General features: G+C 38.4%; 1 protein-coding gene and 1 long non-coding RNA gene across 9 annotated transcripts in view; one reads left to right on the forward strand and one right to left on the reverse strand.

Moving 5' to 3' along the window:
• The window catches only part of THADA (THADA armadillo repeat containing), a 332,024-nt gene that overhangs the window by 180,797 nt on the left and 128,772 nt on the right, over positions 1–22,455 (reverse strand). For 6 of the 7 annotated variants that reach the window (XM_025465181.3, XM_035696069.2, XM_049115486.1 and 3 more), the window contains 2 exons: positions 5,276–5,365; positions 3,649–3,780 (listed from right to left, as the gene is read on the reverse strand). In XM_025465181.3, the coding sequence (XP_025320966.1) occupies positions 3,649–3,780; positions 5,276–5,365 (222 nt within the window). The remainder of the gene's footprint in view (positions 1–3,648; positions 3,781–5,275; positions 5,366–22,455) is intronic. The other variant, XM_049115488.1, reaches the window with a different exon arrangement.
• The window catches only part of LOC112671198 (uncharacterized), a 32,445-nt gene continuing 22,030 nt past the window's right edge, over positions 12,041–22,455 (forward strand). For both annotated transcript variants that reach the window (XR_007413599.1, XR_003143462.3), the window contains exon 1: positions 12,041–13,102. This is a non-coding gene — a long non-coding RNA (uncharacterized LOC112671198). The remainder of the gene's footprint in view (positions 13,103–22,455) is intronic.

The following is a 22,455-nucleotide window of genomic DNA, read 5'->3' on the forward strand; positions in this document are numbered from 1 at the left end:
CAGTCAGTCAGTAAGTGGCAGACCTTGGACAGAACTGGTCTCTTAAATCCAGAGCCTTTCTTCTATTCAGGATGCCATGCTGTGGCCTCAGTTTGGGGCATATTTGTTTTCCTGTAGTTCTTCAATTCACACTTGAAACTCTCTTGTAAAACAGAATTCAAAGGTACATGTAGAGAGATACTCTGGTCTAGAAAGCCCTAGACAAGGTGTATTCAGAGGAGCCTGTTGGGGGTCCCATTTAAAGCATGAGTCACTCGTCTTGGTGGTATTTGAACTGAAGGGTGAATGGTCTTTAACTGCAGACCTCATATTTGCATGGTAAAGGGCTGTGAATCTGGATCCCTCACAGCATCAGGCACATAAAATACACTCGATTAAAAAAAACTTGCAAACAAAACATTGTGATTAACATTATCATTTCTGTTCCAAGGTGATGCAACAATCATAAATGCACACACGCATAACTTTGGAAAACCCAAATCAGAACTTCTAAGATTTCAGTCAACAAAGTAGATCAATAGAGATATAAATTTATACTTCTAAATGTGGGATAAGGAACAAAAATACAAACAATACCTACAAACATCTTACAAAGAGGAAGGAAATGGCAGGTAAGCATACATAAATCAAAGGGAAATAAGAAGCTATTATTGGGGCTTTTAATCTTCTGTTTGTGCAATTCACTTTAGCACGGTCAGAGCAACCCTCATGCTACTCCCACTAGCTGAAAAATTTCTATTTAACTAAACTCAGAATATCCAAGATCCTGATTAGACTCTTCCAAGTACATAAATTAACACTGGCAATGCTACAAAAATAAAGCATCACCCAACCACTCATGCATACATCCATCTTTTCAGCTATTATCCCAAGTCAAAATAGCCCAACCTTTATCATCACTAGAACCAAAAATATTGCCTGGAATGACAGGTTTTATGATCAATCTTTTACTTCCTTCACAATGAATTTTCTCAGAAGTAATTTAAATCAATGTGTACAATTTTATCAAAATCACCATTTTTATGGTCTATCTGCCCAGAGTGATTGCGAACATTTTATAGTAGTACAGGGCTGCCCCTCTACTGGGTTGATGAAACCCCAAACTGGGATTTTGACTAAACTTCAAGTCTAGGATCCTTCCATTGTATCACAGAAGATAGTCAGGGCTTAGCTAAACTAGCCTCCTCCACACCTGTCACAGACTAACCCTGATACCTCAGGCAATGATCCTGCAGAGGTGAACCCAAGAGAAGCCATCCTCAATACTGGAAAAGCAAAGCAAGAAGCAGATCCCACTGCTGGTGGGGACAGGACTTCTATATCGTGAAAACAGTCTGCACTTGGATCCACCAACTCTGGAGATAGGCTCCTCCTCATTCTAAATTACATCAATTTGAGCCCACAAGCCTACTCAGCATAGCCACTGCTCTTGGCTGAACAAAAGGAAGCTGGTTATTTTGGTGTAATGGAAAGAGTACACCCAACACCCTGACAGCGTTATACTCTTGGGTTCCTATTCTAGCGCTGTTACTGACTCACTCTCTGAACCTCAACTTCCTCAACAGGAAAGTGGAGGTGATAACACGTCCTCTTGGAATCGTTGTAAACAAGATGGCCGGTTCAGCGCCTAGAAAATAGTCAAAGTTCAACAAATGCTGGTGTACTTTCTACTAACATCTCTGCTCAGAATACTTTCTTGTTTGTTCTCTGCATTCCTGGGTCAAAATCTACTTCTTATAAACCCCTGGAGTAGCCTAATCAAGTACCAAGCTATTGTCTAGTTTGTTAAAACCATGTACATGGTGGGGGGCAAAGAGGGGTTGTGATAATATTTAATATCCCAAATTTAATACTGGTACTCAAAGTGTGATCTACAGACCAGCAGCATCAGCGTTACCTGGAAGTCTGTGTGAAAGATCCTTGGGCCCCAATCCAGACCTTCCAAAACTGAATTTATGAGATTCCCAAAGTGATAGGTTTATCTCTTAAAGTTTGAGAAACACTGTTCTATACCACAAATGGACATTCAATAACAGGGCCTATTGACACTCTAAGGAATCAGCTGTGGCACTTGTGCTGTTGGTGGCACTCTATGAATGCTTTATTCGCATAGAGAGCAACTACTGACCAAGGCAATTTCCCTGGAAGGACCGTGCAATGGACTCTTTGTGCCTTTTGAGCTTATAACTTTATGGCATTATTTAAATCTTCTATATTAGTGCAATCTGTTATATAATAAATGTCCTGAATATAATTAGCAATATGAGCATTCTGATTATATGTAGACTATCAATAACAGGAAGAATACTTTCAATGTAGTAATTTCTGGTTTCTATGATGTAACACATAACAGATTGATTAGTAATAGACTTCCACAAATTGAATGTTCTCAGCACAGAATGACAAGAGTTCTAAAGCATGTCCTTCTGTGATTCTGAGCATGTGCCTTTCTCCCTAACCCCGTCAACCTTCTGAAACATTTTTTAGTTCTTTCCAGTTATATGTGAAAGTACAGTTTTTCAATGCTCCTGAAAGTAAAATTTACAACCCAAATTCCTAAAATGAATCACCAAATGCTGGATACAGGAGACTGGTAACTTTGTGTATCAGGAAACAAAAACCGATCCGAGTGAGTCATCTCTGTGATCAGAGATAATACAGCCACAGCCTGAGCTTGGTGCAAACAAATGGCTACAGCAATCACATGCCAGCATCTTGTACTTAATGGTTTCTCACATTAAAATGCATCAGTCAGCTCTGTGAAACCAGGAAGTGGAACCCAGGGTGCCACATAAATAACAAACACATTCTCTTGAGTTTGCTGTATCTCTAACGTTTTGCTCCAAGTCTACCTCAATTTTTGGTAGATAAATAAAAATGAAAGTGCTGCTTTATTGAGACATAAGCAGAAAGGTAAAAGCTGACTAGTATCACTGGGCTTCTGAAATGTTCCATACGAAAATTTTTAATACTTTTCAGAGGCCTACTTTGATCGAAAATGAAAAAGGTGATCAGAAGTTGGGAAATACCTCAAAAACTGTAACAGAGGAAGTGGCAATAAGCTCTAGAGCAGAAAAGCCTGTTATCATCTGATTCCATGTATAATCTATCTGCATGGCTTTTTCTCAGGTACTCCGTGCTAGAAAAAGAAGATGACGAGGAAGTGAACCTGTGCCACATTGCACTGCCACCTGGATGCTACCCCTTGCACCCACTAGCAAACTCTGATTTCAGAGTGAAGAGACAAATGTCCTCTTGAAACCTTGGACAGGAGGCTATAATGCCAGGACCAAGCCTGCTTCATGCTGATGAGGCTTAACCCAGGGATGATGCAAACACCTAGGCTATGGTTTTCAAAAGCAGGCATCTCCTGTCAACACCACACATCCGTTAGTCGGCAGAGTGCCAAAGAAACATTAATTAAACAGTGGGTATGGGCTTCTGTACCCACAAAAGAAGCACTTTCCTCTGAACCATTGGAGACCAGTTGGGGGGGCAACGGTAATAACCCCCAGGCCCTGCTTTCATAAGACCCCTCTCAAAATTAAACAAAAACAAAAAACGACATAGTTTCTAAAATAAGAACAAGTTAAAATACTCCATAAAGCCCCCGTGCCTACCCCATTATTTCCATGAAGTATACACTACCTCATAATGAAGGGAATGAAAGGTGCCATGCTGAGAGCTGAGTAAGTGCCGTCCATCGGAGAAGGGTAGAGTCTTCCCAACACCAAAAGTAAGAGAAACATGCTTGGATGACGGTTGAGTTCTCCTGTATCACTGAAAAAAAAATTATTGTACACAAAAGATTTATAATTTGAGAGGTGAGACACTGCCTTCAAACATTTTTCCCATCAAAGAATTATGAATATAAAGTGAGACTCTGGATGATCAGATCATTTTCTTTCATTTGTGTGTTTTTCCCTCCATTCATTTCATATATTTCTAACATGCAAATAAGGAAGAGCTACTGGCAAAGCTATGGATTGGGCTTTTGCACACGATTCTCTTCTCAAAGCTAACTGTTAATTCTTGTCTGTGTTTTGATTTGGGCTGTTCATACAGCAGAAAGGAGTTCCACAGTATGAAATGTGAAACTTTCAACAGCTAAATGTACTTATGAAAGCTTGAACGGTCACTTACTGGGGCCAGAAAAGCCTGTCTGTACAAATTACTAATGTGAGGAAATTTATCATAAGCAGAAATAAAATTCATTGATGTTATTTTACTTCCCTATTAATAAAGTGCATATCAAGTGCAAATATTGCTAGAAGAATAAAAAAAAGCACATGTTCCAACACACCTTTCTAAAAATTCTACTGTTGATACAGGATGTGATTGAAAGGACAATGGTAAACTTTTCTATGTGCCCTGATCTGACTGGGAGCCTTCTGAAGAGCTGTATTTTGTGTTTGCAGGGTCAGGTATGCCAGTGCCATTTCTGGTCACCTGTTTGCCGGCTATTTGCTTACCCTCACAATGGTCAACTGCAACAAGCCAGTAAGAAAAAAAAAGACTGCTGTTTGTTACAGCAAACTCAGTAGGTAAACACAAAGATCTTTAAATATCATGGGAAGAAAATGCTTTTTGTGCTTCTAAGAAGCTAATTTCTGAAAAATGTTCACTGAAAACAGAGTTAAATTTGAAAAAACAATATAAAAAAGGATTTTAAAAATATATTATAAAAACAGGATTTTTGGGCAGCTGGGGTGGTTCAGCGGTTTAGCGCCACCTTCAGCCCAGAGCCTGATCCTGAAGACCTGGGATCGAGTCCCATGTCGGGCTCCCTGTATGGAGCCTGCTTCTCCCTCTGCCTGTGTCTCTCCCTCTCTCTCTGTGTGTCTCTCATGAATAAATAAATGAAATCTTAAAAAAAAAATCCAGGATTTTAGAGGCATCTAAAATGGTGGCTAAATGGTGGCTCAGTCGTTTAAGTGTCCCACTCTTGATTTCAGCTTAGCATCTGATCTCAGAGTCATTAAGAGCCCCGAGTCCTGGGGCTCTGTGCTGGAAGTGAAGCCTGCTTAAGATTCTCTCCCTCTTTTCATCCCCCACCTCTAAACAAAAACAAAAACAAACAGGATTTTATATAACTTTTCAAGTACAAATCTACTGTAGAGAGTCAGGCAACATGATGTACTAAACACTTTTTAAAAAGTCATCTATGTTACAAGGAAGGAGTTGATTAAAAACTGTTGCCTGGAGGCAAAAATCTCAATTAATGAAGTAATTCACTTCCTTGATTTCACTGCGTCCCACCCTATTCTCTTCTTACCTGTCCACAGTATTAGCTACAGCTTCCAACTGTTGGAGAAGAAAGGGATAGAGTTCTGGGAAACGAGAAAAAAATTCGCTGCCTGTCATTCTGTAGAGGGAAGAAAAATAAATTACTATCATTTATTTCCTCTAATCTAATAATAAGGCCTTTTTAATTTATTTTATTTAAAGGAAGATAGCCAAAGTCATTTCCTTGAATATGTAATGAAAAAAAAGTTAAGAATAAACCATCTTAATAATTTCACAATCAATTGAAATAATATAGTTAATTTTGATTTCGGAAATGCTTTTAACACAGGGAATTTTATCTCCAAATTTAAGATTATGTATATTTGCAAATGTTTGATATTAAATTCTCTTGGGGAAGAAATATTTGTGCAAATGACAAGTTTCCACAATTGATTTGGACTATGAATATAGTCAACATCTGGTTGGCTAATGCTGACAGCTTCTATAATAAAAACAGGTCTAGAAAAGGTTTCTCCCAAGTTGGCACCAGTGATATTTTGGACCAGACAATTCTTTGCTGTGGAGGACTCTCATGTGATTGTAGGATGTTTAGCAGCCTTCATGGCTTCTACCCATCAAATGCCAATAATATACCTTTTCCCCTCAAGTTATAACAATCAAAACTGTCTCTGGATGTTGCCAAATGCATCCTGAGGGGCAAAATGGTCCCTAGTTGAAAAACATTGGTCTGGAGCATGGTTATCAGAAGCACAGATTTGGTGTATACAGTTCTGGATATTCAATCCTAGCTGATAATCTGTGAGGATCACCTTTCCATCTTTATAAACACTACTCTTGAATTCTTATAAGATCCAGTCAATCAGTTTTCACAAATGTAACCCACTCCTATAAAGACTCAGAAAAGTTTCCTTGTGCCCCTTCCCAGTCAACTCTCAATACCCAAAGCAACCACTGATTTTATTTCTATTCCAATATCCTTTTGTCTATTCTAGAATTTCATATAAATGTAATAATACATTACATAACTTTTTGTACCTGGCTTTTTTTTCACTGAGCATAAAGTTTAACCATGTTACTTATGTATCAATAGTTTCTTTTTTGGTTGAATAGTATTCTATTGTATGAATATATAAGTTTGTTTATCCATTCTCCTCTTGACAGATTCGGGCTGTTTCCATTTGTAGGCTATTATGAATAAAGCTGCTAGGAACATTCTTACATAGGTTTTTTGTGGACATGTTTTAATTTCTCTTGAATTAAGTATCTGAGAATAAAGTTTCTGTATGTTTAACATTTTAGGAAACTGAGAGTTTCCCAAAATAATTATAGCATTTTATACTTCCACCAACAATAAATGAGAATTCTAAGGCTCTATGTCCTTTCCAACATTTGCAGTTGTCTTTTTTTCCACGTTAGCCATCCTAGTGGTAGATCTCTGTGGTTTTGATTTGCATTTTCTTGATGACTAATGATGATATTAAACACTATGTCCTTTGGTTATTGAAATGGCCTTTTGTGAAGTATCTATTCAAAATGTTTGCCCATTTTTATGTTTGGTTGCTTGTTTTCTTTGCAATACATGTGCATTATATATACCTTTTTTTGTGGCTTGCCAATTTATTTTCCTAATAATGTCTTTTCATGAGAAGAAGTCGTCAGTCCAATAATTAGATCCTTTTTTTTTTTTTAAGATTTCATGTTTTCTGTGGCTTAAGAAATCTTTGCCTACTCCAATATCACAAAGTTATTCTGTTTTTTTCTAAGAGTTTTATAGTTTTAGCTTTTATCTTGAGGTCCATGATTCCTCTCAAATTAATTTTTATGTATGGTGTCAGGTAGAGGCAAAGGTTATCTTTTTCTTTTAAAAATTTATTATTTCTAATTGAAGTATAGTTGACATACAATGTTACATTAGTTTCAGGTGCAAGACTCTTTCTCTTCTACATTGGCATATCATAATTTAATAGGAAGATGCTGTAAGAAAAAAATATAGGCCTTAAATAGGAAAGATGTGCCAGGTTTATAAATAAGAAGATTCGATAATACAACGAGGAAATTCTCACCAAATTCAATGCAATTCCAATAAAAATAATAATTATGTGTGTGTGTCTGTGTGTGTAACTGGACAAGCAGATTCATTCTTTTTTTTTTTTTAGAGAAAGAGAGTGCACATGAGCAAGTTGGGAGCAGGGAACAGAGGGAGGGAGAGAATGCCAAGCAGGCTTCCTGCCCAGCACAGAGCCCACCACAGGGCTTGATCTCATGACCCTGAGATCATGATCTGAGCCAAAATCAAGAGTTGGATGCTTAATCAACTGAGCCCCAGGTGCCCCTGGACAAGCAGATTCTAAAATGTATATAGATGCACCAAAGGCCAAGAGTTGCAAAGATAATCTTGAAGAACAAATATAGAGGACTTACTCAATCAGGTAGCTAGAAATATTATAAAACTTTAATAATTAGGACATCATGGTGACAAGTAGGCTATTGAACACATACATGAGGACCTGATTTATAAGAGAGTTGGTACTGTAGATGACAGTACTATGTAGTTCAGGGGCTCTGATAACTAGGTTTCTACACAGACAAAATTAAAACTGGATCTCAACCTCCCACCACATACAGAATTAAATCCTAGTTAATTCAAGACTTAAAAGTAAAAGGTAAAACTGCTAAAGTCATTAGAAAACTGTAGAGAATAGAATTTATTAAACAAGACCCCCAAAGCATCAACTAGTAGGAAAAATTTATATATTCAACTACATCAGTTAATATTTTTTAAAAAATTTTACTCACACAAAAAAGGCACAAATAAAAACACAAAATAATACATGTACAAAGTATTTTTGACAGAGGAGGAGTATCAAACATTATGAAATAAGACACTAAGAGACTGGCAGCCCAGGTGGCTCAGCAGTTTGGCGCCTGCCTTCCACCCAGGGTGTGATCCAGGAAACCCAGGATCGAGTCCCACATCGGGCTCCCTGCGTGGAGCCTGCTTCTCCCTCTGCCTGTGTCTTTGCCTCTCTCTCTCTCTCTCTCTCTCTCTCTGTGTCTCTCTCATGAATAAATAAAGAAAATCTTAAAAAAAAAAAAGACACTAAGAGATTTAGACTTATGAGGTCAAAAAAGACTAAACACATGTGGATCTTGATTCTAACAAGCCTATTTTAAAAAGATATTTCTAAGACAATTGGGAAAAGCTGAAGGTTAAGGAATTATTAACTCTGTTACAAGTGATAATAGCATGATGGTTATTTCTTTTTAAACTCTCTTATCAAATCAGTCATGCATCCTGAGGTATTTACGGGAAAAATGACATGATGTCTGTGACCTCCTCGGGAAGACAAGAAATGGACAAAATAAGATTGGCAAGATGCTGACAATTGTGGAAGCTGAGTGATGGATATGCAGGGGTTAGTTGTACTATCCTCTTCATTCTTACATATGTTAAAAATTCCCATAATAAAAAGGTTTTAAAATGATGGAAGTAAATGTTTTTATTTGCCAAGCCACAAATGAGGAGAAAATATGTAATGCGTGTAACTGAGAATTACGTAATTAGTATTATAATATATGAAGAACTCCAGTGAAATCAGTAAAAGACAAACAACTGAATTTTATAAAAATGGATAAAACCTATTAAAAATATAATCCCTAGAAAATAAACATTAGCAACCAATAAACAGAAGATGTTCAATCATACTAAGAGACCATTTTATATCAACTGGCAAAGATTGAAAAGTCCAATAATATGAAGTATTGTAACTCTTAGACACTTCTGATGGAAACAAAAATTACTACAACAATTTAAAAAATAATTGGCATTTTCTTGAAAGTCACAGATATGTTTAGCCAGTGATTCACAAATGCTATTTCTAGGTAAATGGCCTAATAAACTCTTGGACGTGGGCACCAGAAAGCTTGTACAAGCATATGCATAGCAGCCATATGTCCATCAACAGTAGAGTGAATAAACTGTACACTCACACAATGGAGTACTGTAGAGCAGTAAATCTGAATGAACTACAGATGTATTAACACAGGAACATAATGTTAAGTGAAAAAAGTAAGCTAAAGAAGAATACATGTAAAATATAATCTTTTTATGCAAGTTTACAATAATGCACCACTAAATAATACATTGCTTAGAGAAACAAACTTAAGCGATAAAAAAATGAAAAGCAAAGAAATAAATAAAAACAAAATTGGCAAAAATAATCAATCACTTCTCCAAGAGGAGAGGAAAGGGGATGGGATCAGGAAAGAATATATAAGGGGCTTCAAAAGAAATGTTCTGTTACTTAACTAGGTGGTAGATCTAAAGGTATTGGTTGTATAGTTACTCTTTATAGTTCACACACACTATATAAATTTTCTTTTGTACCTATTTCACATTTGTAAACCAATTTTTTTTTAAAGAAGAGAAAGTCTTTACTTCCTTTTAAATTACAGGTCTATTGAACATTTATTGGACATTCATGAAAAAAATGTGCTCATTTCCTTTTTAAATTAGTAGATATTTTTGTGGAAAAAAGAACAAACACAAACGTTAAAAAAAAAAAACCCACATATTAGATCTCCTAGTGCCCCTCCTCATAGCCAACTATGCAAAAGCACCTCAGCTTTCCTTTTAAAAAAATTGTTTATACAAGTACGTATTTTTAGTTTACTCCTTTTCCCCACAAATACACATATTATACATATGGTTGTGCCTCACCCCCTTTTTTGTGCTCCTTGATTTTATTTTTCATTTGACCTGTATCGGAGAAATCTTTCAGGATCAAGCACACCATTCTATTTCTTTCCATTTAATGGCTGAAGGGTAATCCATTGTATGTTGAGTATAATTGATTTGATCCCAAATGATAGGCCTTTTGGTCATCACCTTACTGTTACAAACAATGAAATGTAAATTTCCTTGTTAATAAATGGCAAACCTGGGCTTTGCAGGGTCAATGTTTTACACAGGGAGATCACAAAACCATTCCACTATAGGCCGTTGTTACATTCTTTAGTATCACTAAGCAAAATTGGTCAAGAACATCAGTTTCCATTTTTAGTGGAGTCACTTAAAATTGTGTATGAATTCAGTACTGAGATCTCTGCATGTACTTGTCCATATAGCATATAGAATCTCTCCAACTATACCATAAAGCCTGTGGATATGCCTTCTTGAAGAATCCATATTTCCAGTAAGTCATTCCTAAATGGTCTGATATCTCTTGGTAGTGTTAGAGAGATTAACTATTCTCATGTAAGCAGACCATGTGATTGCATTACCATGATCTAGAAATTGCCTTGATAAATAACAGGCTCTGCTGACCACAAATACTGCCAGAGAAACGGGCTGTGGAGCTACTATTCTCAAATTAAAGTCATTGTCTTAATTGAATTAAAACTAATTGTCCCAAACAGCGAATTACCTTATTCAGTTACCTTAGCAGATATTTATTGCTAGTTAATGTTGCACATCATATGAAGAAGGTATGTTACTCAAAGTTAAACGTTCAGTAAATGTTTTAAGGAATTGATTTGTTCTTAATAATTTGGTGAGTTTTGGCTATATCTTAAAAAAATATTCTGTTAAAGTTATTGTGTCCATGCTTAATGGTGTAGGACTTTGAAGCATCAACTGTGCATCTGTCAGAGTTTAAGAAAAACCAAAATTATTTTCAGAGAATTTTGACCTTGCTTAGGCACTCTGAGTACACAGGAGTTGCCTTCTATTCTAGCATTCTCAGGCTCCTCAATACTGTTAAGAAAATGTCAACTCAAAAATACTCTTAACTACAGAAAACAAACTGAGGGTTGATGGAGGGAGGTGGGTGGGAGATGGGCTAAATGAATAAATAAATAAATAAAATCTTAAAGAAAGAAAGGTAGAAAGAAAGAAGTCAACTCTATTTCTGGCCAGGGCTCCAATTCACTGCAAATGGAGAAGAGCCGAGTACTTGCTAGATTAGCATCATCTCATTTCTGCATCAGCCAATGGCTAGTAAAGACTTGGCTAAATATGTACAGAGTCCTGCCTGAAGGATATTCACTATTAACAATTCTTGTGTTTTATAAAACCTTACCTCAAGAGGTAACACATAGGAAGATATCAGAATTATCTAAGGGGCTTAACCAAACTTCTCATTCTTGATTCTCAACTACAGCAAAAGGCATAGGCTGCTCACAGGTTTGGGACTGCCCATATAGGTCCGTAACCTATAGCTTTATTTTATTTTTTTAAACATTTTTTAAAAGATTTTATTTATTTATTCATGAGAGACACATTGAGAGAGAGGCAGAGACATAGGCAGAGGGAGAAGCAGGCTCCCTGCAGTGAGGTGAACCAGATGTAGGACTCAGTCCCAGGACCCCAGGATCATGACTTGAGCCAAAGGCAGAGGGTCAACCGCTGAGCCACCCAGGTGTCCCTAAATAAATAAAATCTTAAAAAAACAAAAAACAAAAAACTATAGCTTGATCATAGTTTTCTCAGGAAAGCAGCAAATATTTTAAATACCTACATACTTCATGTTGAACACTGTGCTAGATCGCACAGAAGACACTACAGTTTGAGATAGTCACTGCTCTTGGGGATTAAGATCTGGTTAGGAACACAAGGCATATGCATAGATTGTAACTAGGTAAGGCAAACTGCTTCAAGGATCAAATAACTGAAGCTTCCAGAACAGGAGAGTTGGGAAAGATATCACTGGCAGTTGGAGACGTTAGGGAATGGTGTGTGGGAAACATGGGAGACCAAGATGAGTTTTGGAAAATTGGGTAAGAATGGATTAAAAGGAAGAGAAAATAGCATGGAGAAAGTATGTAGTTACAGAAACTAACTGGGTAGATAAACTGGCTGGATGAAAAGAGGACTTTGTGACAAGACAAGATAGAAAAGGCAGGATGGCATACAAGTTTTTAGAAATTTCAATGCCAGACTAAGCAGCTTAGCCTGCGTCTTACAGGCACTGAAGGTTTCTGAACAGCAGAGAAAGATGACAAGAGCAGATAATCCGGACTAGAGAGAGGGTAGAAAGACGGTGACCCAATGGACATTCACTGAATACCTTTTTACCTCAACTATAGCATAAATATCTATAGGGAAAGGATTATATTCATACTTCCCTGTATCACTCTTGATACAAACCACAATTTTGCATAAACGTTGGCTGACTGGTAAATATTCTGGCCATGAATGAATAGGTAAGATTAGCCAGAGAGGAAAAACATTCCTAATATAGATGACCTTAACCTCTGCCTTAAGCCTTTTTTCTGTTCTCAGTGACTGGTACCCCCCCCGCCCCCAACTGACACCTAACCACCCATCCAACTTCAACACAATTTCTCCTCATCAAGGAGAAAAGGAATTATGACTAAGATGGTAACAAATTAAAAATTTCTTAAAGTGAATCGTTAGCTATATCTAAGGACATTCAGAATCCTGATTCGAGTTAATAAATTGATAGTTGCAATTTCTTAAACACAAATATATAAAGCTTGTCTCACTGATTTACAAATAGTTCAATTCTAGTTCACCCACAGAAGCGAACAGGCTGATATGTCACCTCCACAAATATAGCAAGCCCTGGGGGTAAATTCTCCAGTGACAGGCATTTCAAACCTGTTTATCTATGTGGCCAAAAACTAGCCCTGCAACTTTATGGAAACAAAAGAAGTGATAACCAAAAAGGAAAAACAGAATCTCTGTAAATTTAAGCTTCAAGGAAGACAAAAGGAGACCACCAAATACTGTGAATGGGATAAAACACACAGACAAAGGTGAAAACAAACAAGCCAGGATAGAGAATGAGAATAAGGCAGCTTTAACATTGGGACTGTCAAGACTCTACAAAAGGTGAGTTATTCCCCATCCCATCAGGTAAGAACTATGCAGGCCCAACCCATGGAGAGGCCCTTGGGGAAACACAGAAGCTCCTTGAAGCAATCCACTTGCCCAGCACCAGCAGCACAGAGTGGCTGTGAGCTCCAAGGCACTATGTCTGATCCATTCAGTGGTGGGCTCCCCCAGAGCCCAGCCAAGTCTGTGAACAAAATTGGCAGGCAACAGAGGTTGACTGAATGAATGAAAATGCCTGCCCAGCACCATTCTGTCTTATTTTAAAAGCTTTTTTTTTTTTTTTTAAGATTTTATTTATTTATTTGAGAGTGATAGAGCAAGCATGAACAAGGTGTTATGGGGATGGGCAGAGGGAGAGGGAGAAGCAGACTCCTCTCTGAGCAGGGAGCTGATGCGGGGCTTGATCCCAGGACCCTGGGATCATGACCTGGGCCAAAGGCAGATGTGTAACCACCCAGGTACCCCTTAAAAGCTTTTTAAAAATTATTCTAGCACTACTTGTTTACTGAGGAAAAATCAGATAATAAAGGACACTGCAAAGAAAAATCTGAAAACCACCATGAACCCATCACCTAAAGATGGCTGCCAGTCTGTTCCGATGTCTGCCTATCTACATGTTTCTTCTCCTTAGATATTCCCCCCCCCCCCGCTTTTTACACTTATCAAGAACACTGTTCTATATCAATCTGGACCCATTTGAATGCAGTAGCTTCAGTGCAGTATACTCTCCATGTGTTTCCTACATTTGAACATATGTCCGGGGGCCTAACCCAGACACCAGGCCCAGAATGACTCGTCCCCAGCCTGGCCAAGCCATGCATGGAAGGCCGTCCCTACCCCAGCCACATTCGGAGCTTCCCTCGGTTTGCACATTCCACATCTAATCTTGGTAATGCCGAGGTAATGGTAATGCTCTAGTTTTTGAGAGCATCTATGCTTTCATCATTTTGACCGTCTTTGAATCCTGCCTGCCATCTAAAAGCCTAGGAAAATCTTCATTTGAATCAAGATTCTATTTCTCTTAGAGACCCCATCCTAAGATCTGCCACACATATGGATATTGAAATGCTGAAAGCAAATGCTTCTGAGTTTAACAAAAGCATCCTGATTAAAAAAAAAAAAATGATCGTGCTTTGTGGTGTCACAAGTAAAAATAGGTATCCCCCCAATTCCTTTTTCCCCCCCAATTCCTATATACAGATCCCCTATCATTTTGAGTCATCTCAGGAACAGGAATCAAGAGAGTAATGTACAAAGATATAAAGAGAGAAAGCTTGAAAGGCAAGCAAAAACATGCAGAAGAGGGAACTCCATAGTAAACAGCAGCAAAGGCATAGCTTGTGCCTGGTTTTAAAAAAACAAAAAACACAAAACAGGACTTATTCACAGGCCATGGAGCAAACACCATAAACCTGGTTTCATTAGATGAAAACAAACACTGAAGGCAAAAGCCTGGAGGTTTTTAGTCGGTTTTTCAAATGAGAACCCAATAAACTATTAAAACCTAGCTACTCCCCAGATTCTGGCCTATAAAACCACTCTAGAGGAGAGAAATCAGCTTCAGGCCTGTGTCTCCTTGCCACAGTGATTGCTGATAGAAAGAGTTAACGCATCTTAAGAAAACCAGTACCCCGAAATGGAAACAAACCTACAAAGAAGACAAAGCACACATACATTTCAAAGGAGGAGCAAATGCAAACTAATAAAACAGAAAGAACTAATAAAAAAGAAATCTGGGTTTGGAACCCCACCAGGAGGACCATCCATCTCTGACTTTGTTCCTAGAATCCTCTCCCCACCTCTGTGAGTGGGCCTGACACCAGCATTTCTCCATTGAGTGGTGGTAATTTAAAAAGAATGAGTGATTAGACTGAACAGATGTCAGAGGCCCCATGGCCAGAATCTCACACTTAGCAAGCACTTGTGATTATGGCAATGGTTCCATCAGGAAGTCCTCTTACTAAATTTCAGGCAAACCATGAAGGAAGTTAAAGGAAGAGCATCTTCTTCAGAGTCTCTATTCTAAGAGCACCGACTCCGACCAGGTCTCCTGCCAATATCATCTTCCCCCGGATCCTCCGTAGAGAGCTATGACATTCTTGAACTTCCTGAAAGTTTTCCAAATCCTTCCCTTTGGGAGCGGCTTTCCAGGTGGAGAATCTCTCAAATCACAAAATCAGCCATCACCATACTAACCCATGGAGAGAAGTGGCAACTCTTGGTTCTGGAAATGCCCTGCTACTCTCCTTGTAGAAATTATTGGCCCAAGGGTGACCCTGGACATACATTTCTACTCATTACACAGCCAGATGGTCAGTAAACATGCATCTCCTGAATTCCTCATGTGTGCAAGGTCCTATTTGGGCAGCTTATATGGATTTTTTTACCTCAGAAATTTGTTTCTTAGAGAATGTTTCTTTTTAAATCCTGTCATCTATAAAATCTCACAATCAGTCCATCTCCAATAGTTAATTCGAGAATCATTTTCTAAACAGTTTAGGGTAGACTGTTTGCAAAGAAGGCCAAAAATAACTCCTACTACCCTTGCTATAGGGTAGCATGCCTCCCTCCCTTCAAGAGGTAGGATCTATTTCCTTTCCCTCTGACTCTGGTTTAGCCTATGACTTCTTTGATCAACAGAAGGCAGAGGAAGTGATGCTGTGCCAGTTCTGCCTTAGGCTTCAAGAGGCATGGCAGCTTACGCATTCACAGTGTTCCAGACTTGACTACTCTGCTAGAGAGAGGCCTCACGAGCCGCCCCCTCTCTACCCCCCACACCCATCATTTCTGCTCCCTGTTGAGGTTCCAGACATGTGATTGTGAAACCATCTTGGTCATTCCAGTCCCAGCTGAGGTCTCAGATATTCACCTGAGTGATCCCAGATGACACCACGTGGTGAAGGTGAACCAGCTGAACCTAGTCAACCTACAGAACTGTGAGAAATAATGAGTTGTTACTTTAAGCCACTAAATTTTAAGGTGTTTGTTATGCAGCAACAGGTAACTAAAACACAGCTATGATACTCAAGCGACCAAGTTAGACTCTGTGGAAAAGGTAATACTGAATAAAAGGGATGCTGGTATCAAGGAAGAGACAATCTATCCTAACTACTATATTTATTTTCTCTCAGCTCTAGAAGCCAGAAATCTAAAACAATATCGATGGTCTAGGGAAGTCTGGCTGGCTCAGTCAGTAGAGAGAGTATGCAACTCTTAATCTCAGGATTGTAAATTCAAGCCCCATGTTCATTGTAGAGGTTACTTAAAAATAAAGTCTTGGGGCACCTGGGTGGCTCAGTTAGACATCTGACTCTTTTTTTTTTTTTTTTTTTTTTATTTATGATAGTCACAGAGAGAGAGAGAGAGGCAGAGACACAGGCAGAGGGAGAAGCAGGCTCCATGCACCGGGAGCCTGACGTGGGATTCGATCCCGGGTCTCCAGGATCGCGCCCTGGGCCAAAGGCAGGCGCTAAACTGCTGCGCCACCCAGGGATCCCGGCATCTGACTCTTGACTTTAGCTCAGGTCATGGTCTCAAGGTTGTGGGACTGAGCAGTGTGTTGGGCTCCACGCTGGGTATGCAGCCTGCTTGGGATTCTCTCTCTCCCTCAGCCTTTCCCCCACTAAAATAAATAAAGTCTTAAAAAATTATTTAAAAAAAAAAAAATAGTCCAAAATCAAAGTGCCAGCGGGGCACCTCCAGAGGCTCTAGAGGAGAACCTGATTCTCGTCTCTTCTAGCTTCTGGTGGCTGCTGGCCTTTCTTGGGCTGTAGCTCTATAGCTCTAATCTCTGCCTCTGTGGTCACACTGTGTTCTCTTCTGTCTCTCAGACCTCACCCTGCCTTCACCTTATCGGTGATTGCACTAGAGTCCACCCAAACAATCCAAGATAATCACTCCACTGTAAGAGCCTTAATTGAATCAACATCGACACAGAGCTCTTGTTTTTACAAGGTAGTATTTCTAGGTTCCAGGGATTGGGACTTTGTTGGGGGGGGGGGGGGTATTTTGCCTTTTTATCACAGTGGCCAAAACATAAGAGCTAAGACACTAACAGGCAAGAATGACATAACTGGTTTATTCCCAGGCAGTTGTTTTCAAATCTTTAAAGCAACGCACTATTTTCAAATATAATCCCAATATTTAAAACAAAAAAAAAACAGAGCCAAAATTGTTCTTTCTGGTTGAAGCTGGGTTGTGAGGTGAGTGATCACACTTGGCCTCCTCCTCATCCTTAGCAAGCATAGGCCCTGAGATACACCTCCATGAACTCAAGAGGTACACTTTAGAGTTTGAAGGTTTTGCAAGACAAAGTCCACATTCCTTACCTCCTCCCTTCCTATTATCCCCATTGTTCCAACCTCTCTAGCTAAAGAAGCACACTCCATCCACCACTGCTCACCATTCCATACAAAAACTCTTGTTTTATTAAACATGTTTTCAAGTCCGTCTCCTCTCACTAGGAAGTTGCTCCTTGAAACTGAAAGCTGTCTTGTTTCTGCTCCAATCCCAACACGTAAAATGGTGCCAACACCTAGGAGGCGCTCTGTAAATACCTGCTGCCTTTTAATGTTTTTCTCAGAACTCCCTCCACAAATCTTGCCCCAATTAACCATGGGCTATCCTCTCTTCAACCATAGGGGGTCCTATCCCCTGACTCTATAAAGATGTGTGCAGAGCTGAAAAAAATTCTTACTAGATAATTTTGAAGAGCATCGTGTAAGTATTAAAACCCTAGTCAAGAACATGCACTAAACATGCAAACAGTTCAAATAGTGCTAAAGCTGCTTCATCCAAAACACTAGCAAAAAACCACCTAGTTTTTTTTTTATGTGTTAACAATGCTAATGCTAATTTAGCATTAGGTCCAATATTTCAAAATAAGTTTTTTGGTTTCTATTCCTATAATGCTTTTGTTCAATGAACTGTTTCAATATCCTACTCCAAACCCTATAGACATTTTCACTAAGGCTGGTATTAATTTGCCAATTTGTATTATTAAAGCAAAGGAAAGGTGCCAATATAGCCCCAACCTTCAAGGAACATATTCAAACTAGAAGGACTTTCAGAAAAATCTACTATTCTGATCATTTAATCTCACAGATGAGGAAAATGATGCCCAGAGGAATTATGGGAGTCTCCCAAAATCAAAATACAGTCTAGGGGGAAAGTGTAGGACTAGAACCCAATTCTCTTGCTCCCCAATCTAGCCACCAGACTTTTCAAAGTTTTATTACACAGGGAACCCAACCATCCCTGTGTGAGGCATCCACTTAATGAGCAGAGGACAATGTGGCCCAGATAGGCCAGTTTTCACAGGAGTACATGTCCCATGATTGGGTCAGATAGCGATCTCTCTACTGCTGTCGATCAGCCTGGTCACGTTAGATTATAGTTCCCAACCTGAGCTTCTACTCCCATGCACTGAGCCAGGCCCATCCACTGACTTTAAAGGGAGTAGATGAGCAGGTAAAATGCCAACTAAACTAATCTTTAAAAAATCTATCCATCTGCTCTTACAAAAGTATTTTGGAGATCATGGGACCACTGATCTTCCATTTGGTCTAATAAGTTTCAAGTCTCTCTGTATTTAAATTAAGAGAATCTTACTAATTCATTATAATACCTCTAACCACCTTCCACACACCCCCCAAAACAAAAACTAAAATAAAAACAAAGCCCCTCTAAATCTCATGCAAATCAAACCAGAAAAGAGAGTATGGACTTATTCTTATTTAGGCTCAATGCTTCTTTTCCCCCACTGAATCCATGTTTCTGTAAGTTTGTGAACACTTAGGCCAAGGCTTATTTACAAGGAAAACAAAAACAAAAAAAGAGTCACCAGGCAAATGTTATACTCCCAATTAATACACAGTGTTGTCCACAACTAGGTATGATGTGATATCCGGTGTACATTTTCCCAAATTTGAACTTAGAAGAAATGAAATAAGACTCAGAACACAAAGTGTCATTTTCCTCTGCTGCAGAAGTATGGAAAAGAGTCTCCATTTGTGGCTGTCCATCTCAGCCTGTAGGATTTAGTCTTTCTGAACTGCCTGGAAGTACTCAAAAAAAAAAAAAAAAAAAAAAGGATAATTTTCAACAGATTGGCTGGATCTCCAGACAGAGAGGAGAAGCCAGCACTTGGCAGAGTTGTGATAGGAACATTTTGGACATCTTAGCCATTTGTTTTTTGGAAAGCCAGAAAACTAATCTGGAATAAGTATAACTCATTATTGTTATTATTATTAAAAACCCTAACCTCTGGCTCCTGGGGTTGGCAGCAGGAAGCATGTTGGTTTCTATAGAAATGCAAATGAAAGTTATTAAATTAGACATTCCAAGATCAGGGTCCTGTGTTTGGTGTTCTCACGAATGCTGGTTTTTTAAAAGTACTCTGAAGTAAGTAGGCTGCCATCTCTTTGCAGACCCTGGAAAGCCATCTGCTTGGCCCTGAGAGTAGCCTGTACATTGAGATCACACAGAGGCAGACTTTCAACACGGCTGGGAGCCATTCCCTTCCATGCGTGTTTCCCCTTAACAGCCAGACCCAAAATCCTTCAAAGGCTGAGGCTGTGTTTGCTACTTCAACTGTATCTCCTACAGAACCTAGTAGAGGAGACAGACATAGCATGCACTTCCCATATTTTTAAAAATAAATGAAGGAATAAGTCATGTCTCTTTTCTTCCTCTCTTCTAAATTATATTCTATTGATTACAATTAATGTATACTCATTTTTTAAAAAATCAGATAATATACAGAGTAAGTAGTAAAAGAAATTTCACCCTGCCCCATTCTAAACCTTTCCTACACACATATAAAAAATGTTAAAATTATACATTCAATATACAAAGTTGTTTGGGAGGAGTGCAGACATTGGTGTGTTGAACAAATGTTGTTTAGGAACTTGCTCTTTATAAAATATTTAGGTGCCTTCACTCATTTGTGTTCTGGAAGTAGAAAGAAAAAAATCTAGTTTTCCTTATTCTTAATTTTTAAAAAATGTTTCAAATAAGAGTACATTCAATTATTTTATTTCCACATTGGATCAATAGTCTGGCTGAACACAAAATAAGAAGAAGGAAATCACATGCTGTCAGAATTTTGAAGGTAATTCTGAAGGTTCCATTAACTTCTGTCTTCTAAGTCTGATGCCATTTTGATTCTTAATTCTCTAAATGTTAACTATTTGAGGTTCTTTTCCCCTACAAAATTTAAGACATTGCATGATGATGTGTGGTGTGGATTGTTTTCCATTCATTGTACTAGAACTCATGTCCTTTACTTTCAGGAAATTTTCCTGTGCTATTATTCCTTTGACAATTTCCTGCTCTCAATTTTCTCAGCTCTTCTATAAGCTGGATGTGAACTGCTTGAAATAATCTTCTAGTTTTCTTATTTTTTTTCTCTTCCACATTCCATCCCTCTTGCTCTCTTTAGTTTGACCTTTGAAAGAGTTATTTACTCTGTCTTCCAACCTATGTACCGAAATCTTATTTGGGTTATCATACTTTTAAATTTCTGGAGCTCTTTCTTATTCTCTGGTTGCTCCTTTTTAAGATACCATTCTGTTCTTAATTCGTGTAGTTCATGTAATCAATTTCATCTTATTTCTCTGAGAATATTAACCTTTTTAAAAGTTTTCTTCTGGTCCCTATATTATGTCTGCTTCTATTTAATTCGTCTTTTTTTTTTTTTTAAAGAAGCTCTATCTTTTTCTCATACTGATTGTAATTTTAGATGGCGGCTGTTTCTTGGAATGGTTGTAGTATTTCTCTCCCTGTCACACAAATACACACGTACACATACTCTAATGCAACGAGAAATTCTACCAGTTAAAAACAGAAACATGAAATTCGGTAATGTGTCAAATAAGGGTTACAGACAGGTCAACAAGAAGGCACAAATGAAGACCACTGTGAATAAGCAACATAGCAGAAAGGTATTTTTATTCAAAGGCTATGTCTGGTTTATATTCATCCACAGAAGCTTTTCATTCTATGAATTTAAAGAACACCAATTCTAAACACAAAATGTTCTACTTAAAAAAATTTTCCCTTCTTTCCAACTCGGCTATGACTCTAAAGAAATAGAGACACAATAGTTATTAAGGAGGCAGGAAACCCTTTCAGCTAACCAACTTTTACATACTGTTCCTTATGGTCAAAATGTTGACCACATTGTGGTAACTCTTTTTGACTTTATGACCTTATTACTAAGACCATCAATTATATTCACCGTTATTTGAGCAGAGGAACTGCTTGAATACCAGAAGACTGCTCTACAGTGCTATTTAACTTTTCCCAACAGAGGCCCGTTGAAGCTAGGAGTTTGGTAAAATGTTTTACCTAACCTTGCAAAGATACTTCCCAGTAAATATTTGAAGTATATAAATACCTCTAAGAAAAGTCTTAAAAATGTGTGCAACTCCCCAAAATTAAGCCATCTCAATTATATAATCACATTTAAAGTAAAATATTACCAGGGGACCTGGGTGGCTCAGTCAGTTAAGTGGTTACCTTCAGCTCAGGTCATAATCTCAGGGTCATGAGATCGAGTCCCACATCAGGCTCCCTGCTCAGTAGGGAGTCTGTTTCTCCTTCTCCTTCTGCCTGCCACGCCCACTGCTTGTATTCTCTCACTCATGTGCATTCTCTCTCAAATAGATAAACAGTGCTCGCTTCGGCAGCACATATACTAAAATCAAATAGATAAATAAAATCTTTTTTAAAAATTAAAGTAAAATAATGCCATGAGTTCTAACAAAGGTAATAATATGACCATAAACTAAGGCAGTTCAAATATTCTTTCTTGGGGCAGCCCGGGTGGTGCAGCGGTTTAGCACCGCCTTCAGCCCAGGACGTGATCTTGGAGACCCGGGATCGAGTCCCACGTCGGGCTCCCTGCATGGAGCCTGCTTCTCCCTCTGCCTGTGTCTCTGCCTCTGTGTGTGTATGTGTCTCTCATTAATAAATAAATAAATCTTAAAAAAAAATTCTTTTTCTTAAGATTTATTTATTTATTTTAGAGATTCTGAGAGAGCATGGGGAAGGAGGAGGCAGAGGGAGAAAGAGAGACAGAATCTCAAGCAGACTCCCTGCTGAGCACAGAAGACAATGCAGGGCTAGAATCCATGACCCTGTGATCATGACCTGAGCCAAAATCAAGACTCGAACACTTAACTGAGCCACCCATGTGACCCAGTTCAAATATTCTTTATCTTCCTAAACTAAGCCTATTTCCAAAGGCAACATATTTTTTTTAAATAATATGCACAGCATCATATTTTAGAAAAGGCTGCTACTACATCATACAGTAAAATTTAAAACCATGTCCCATTTATTATTTA

This window comes from Canis lupus, chromosome 10, assembly GCF_003254725.2.
Source record: "Canis lupus dingo isolate Sandy chromosome 10, ASM325472v2, whole genome shotgun sequence".
NCBI lineage: Eukaryota > Metazoa > Chordata > Mammalia > Carnivora > Canidae > Canis > Canis lupus.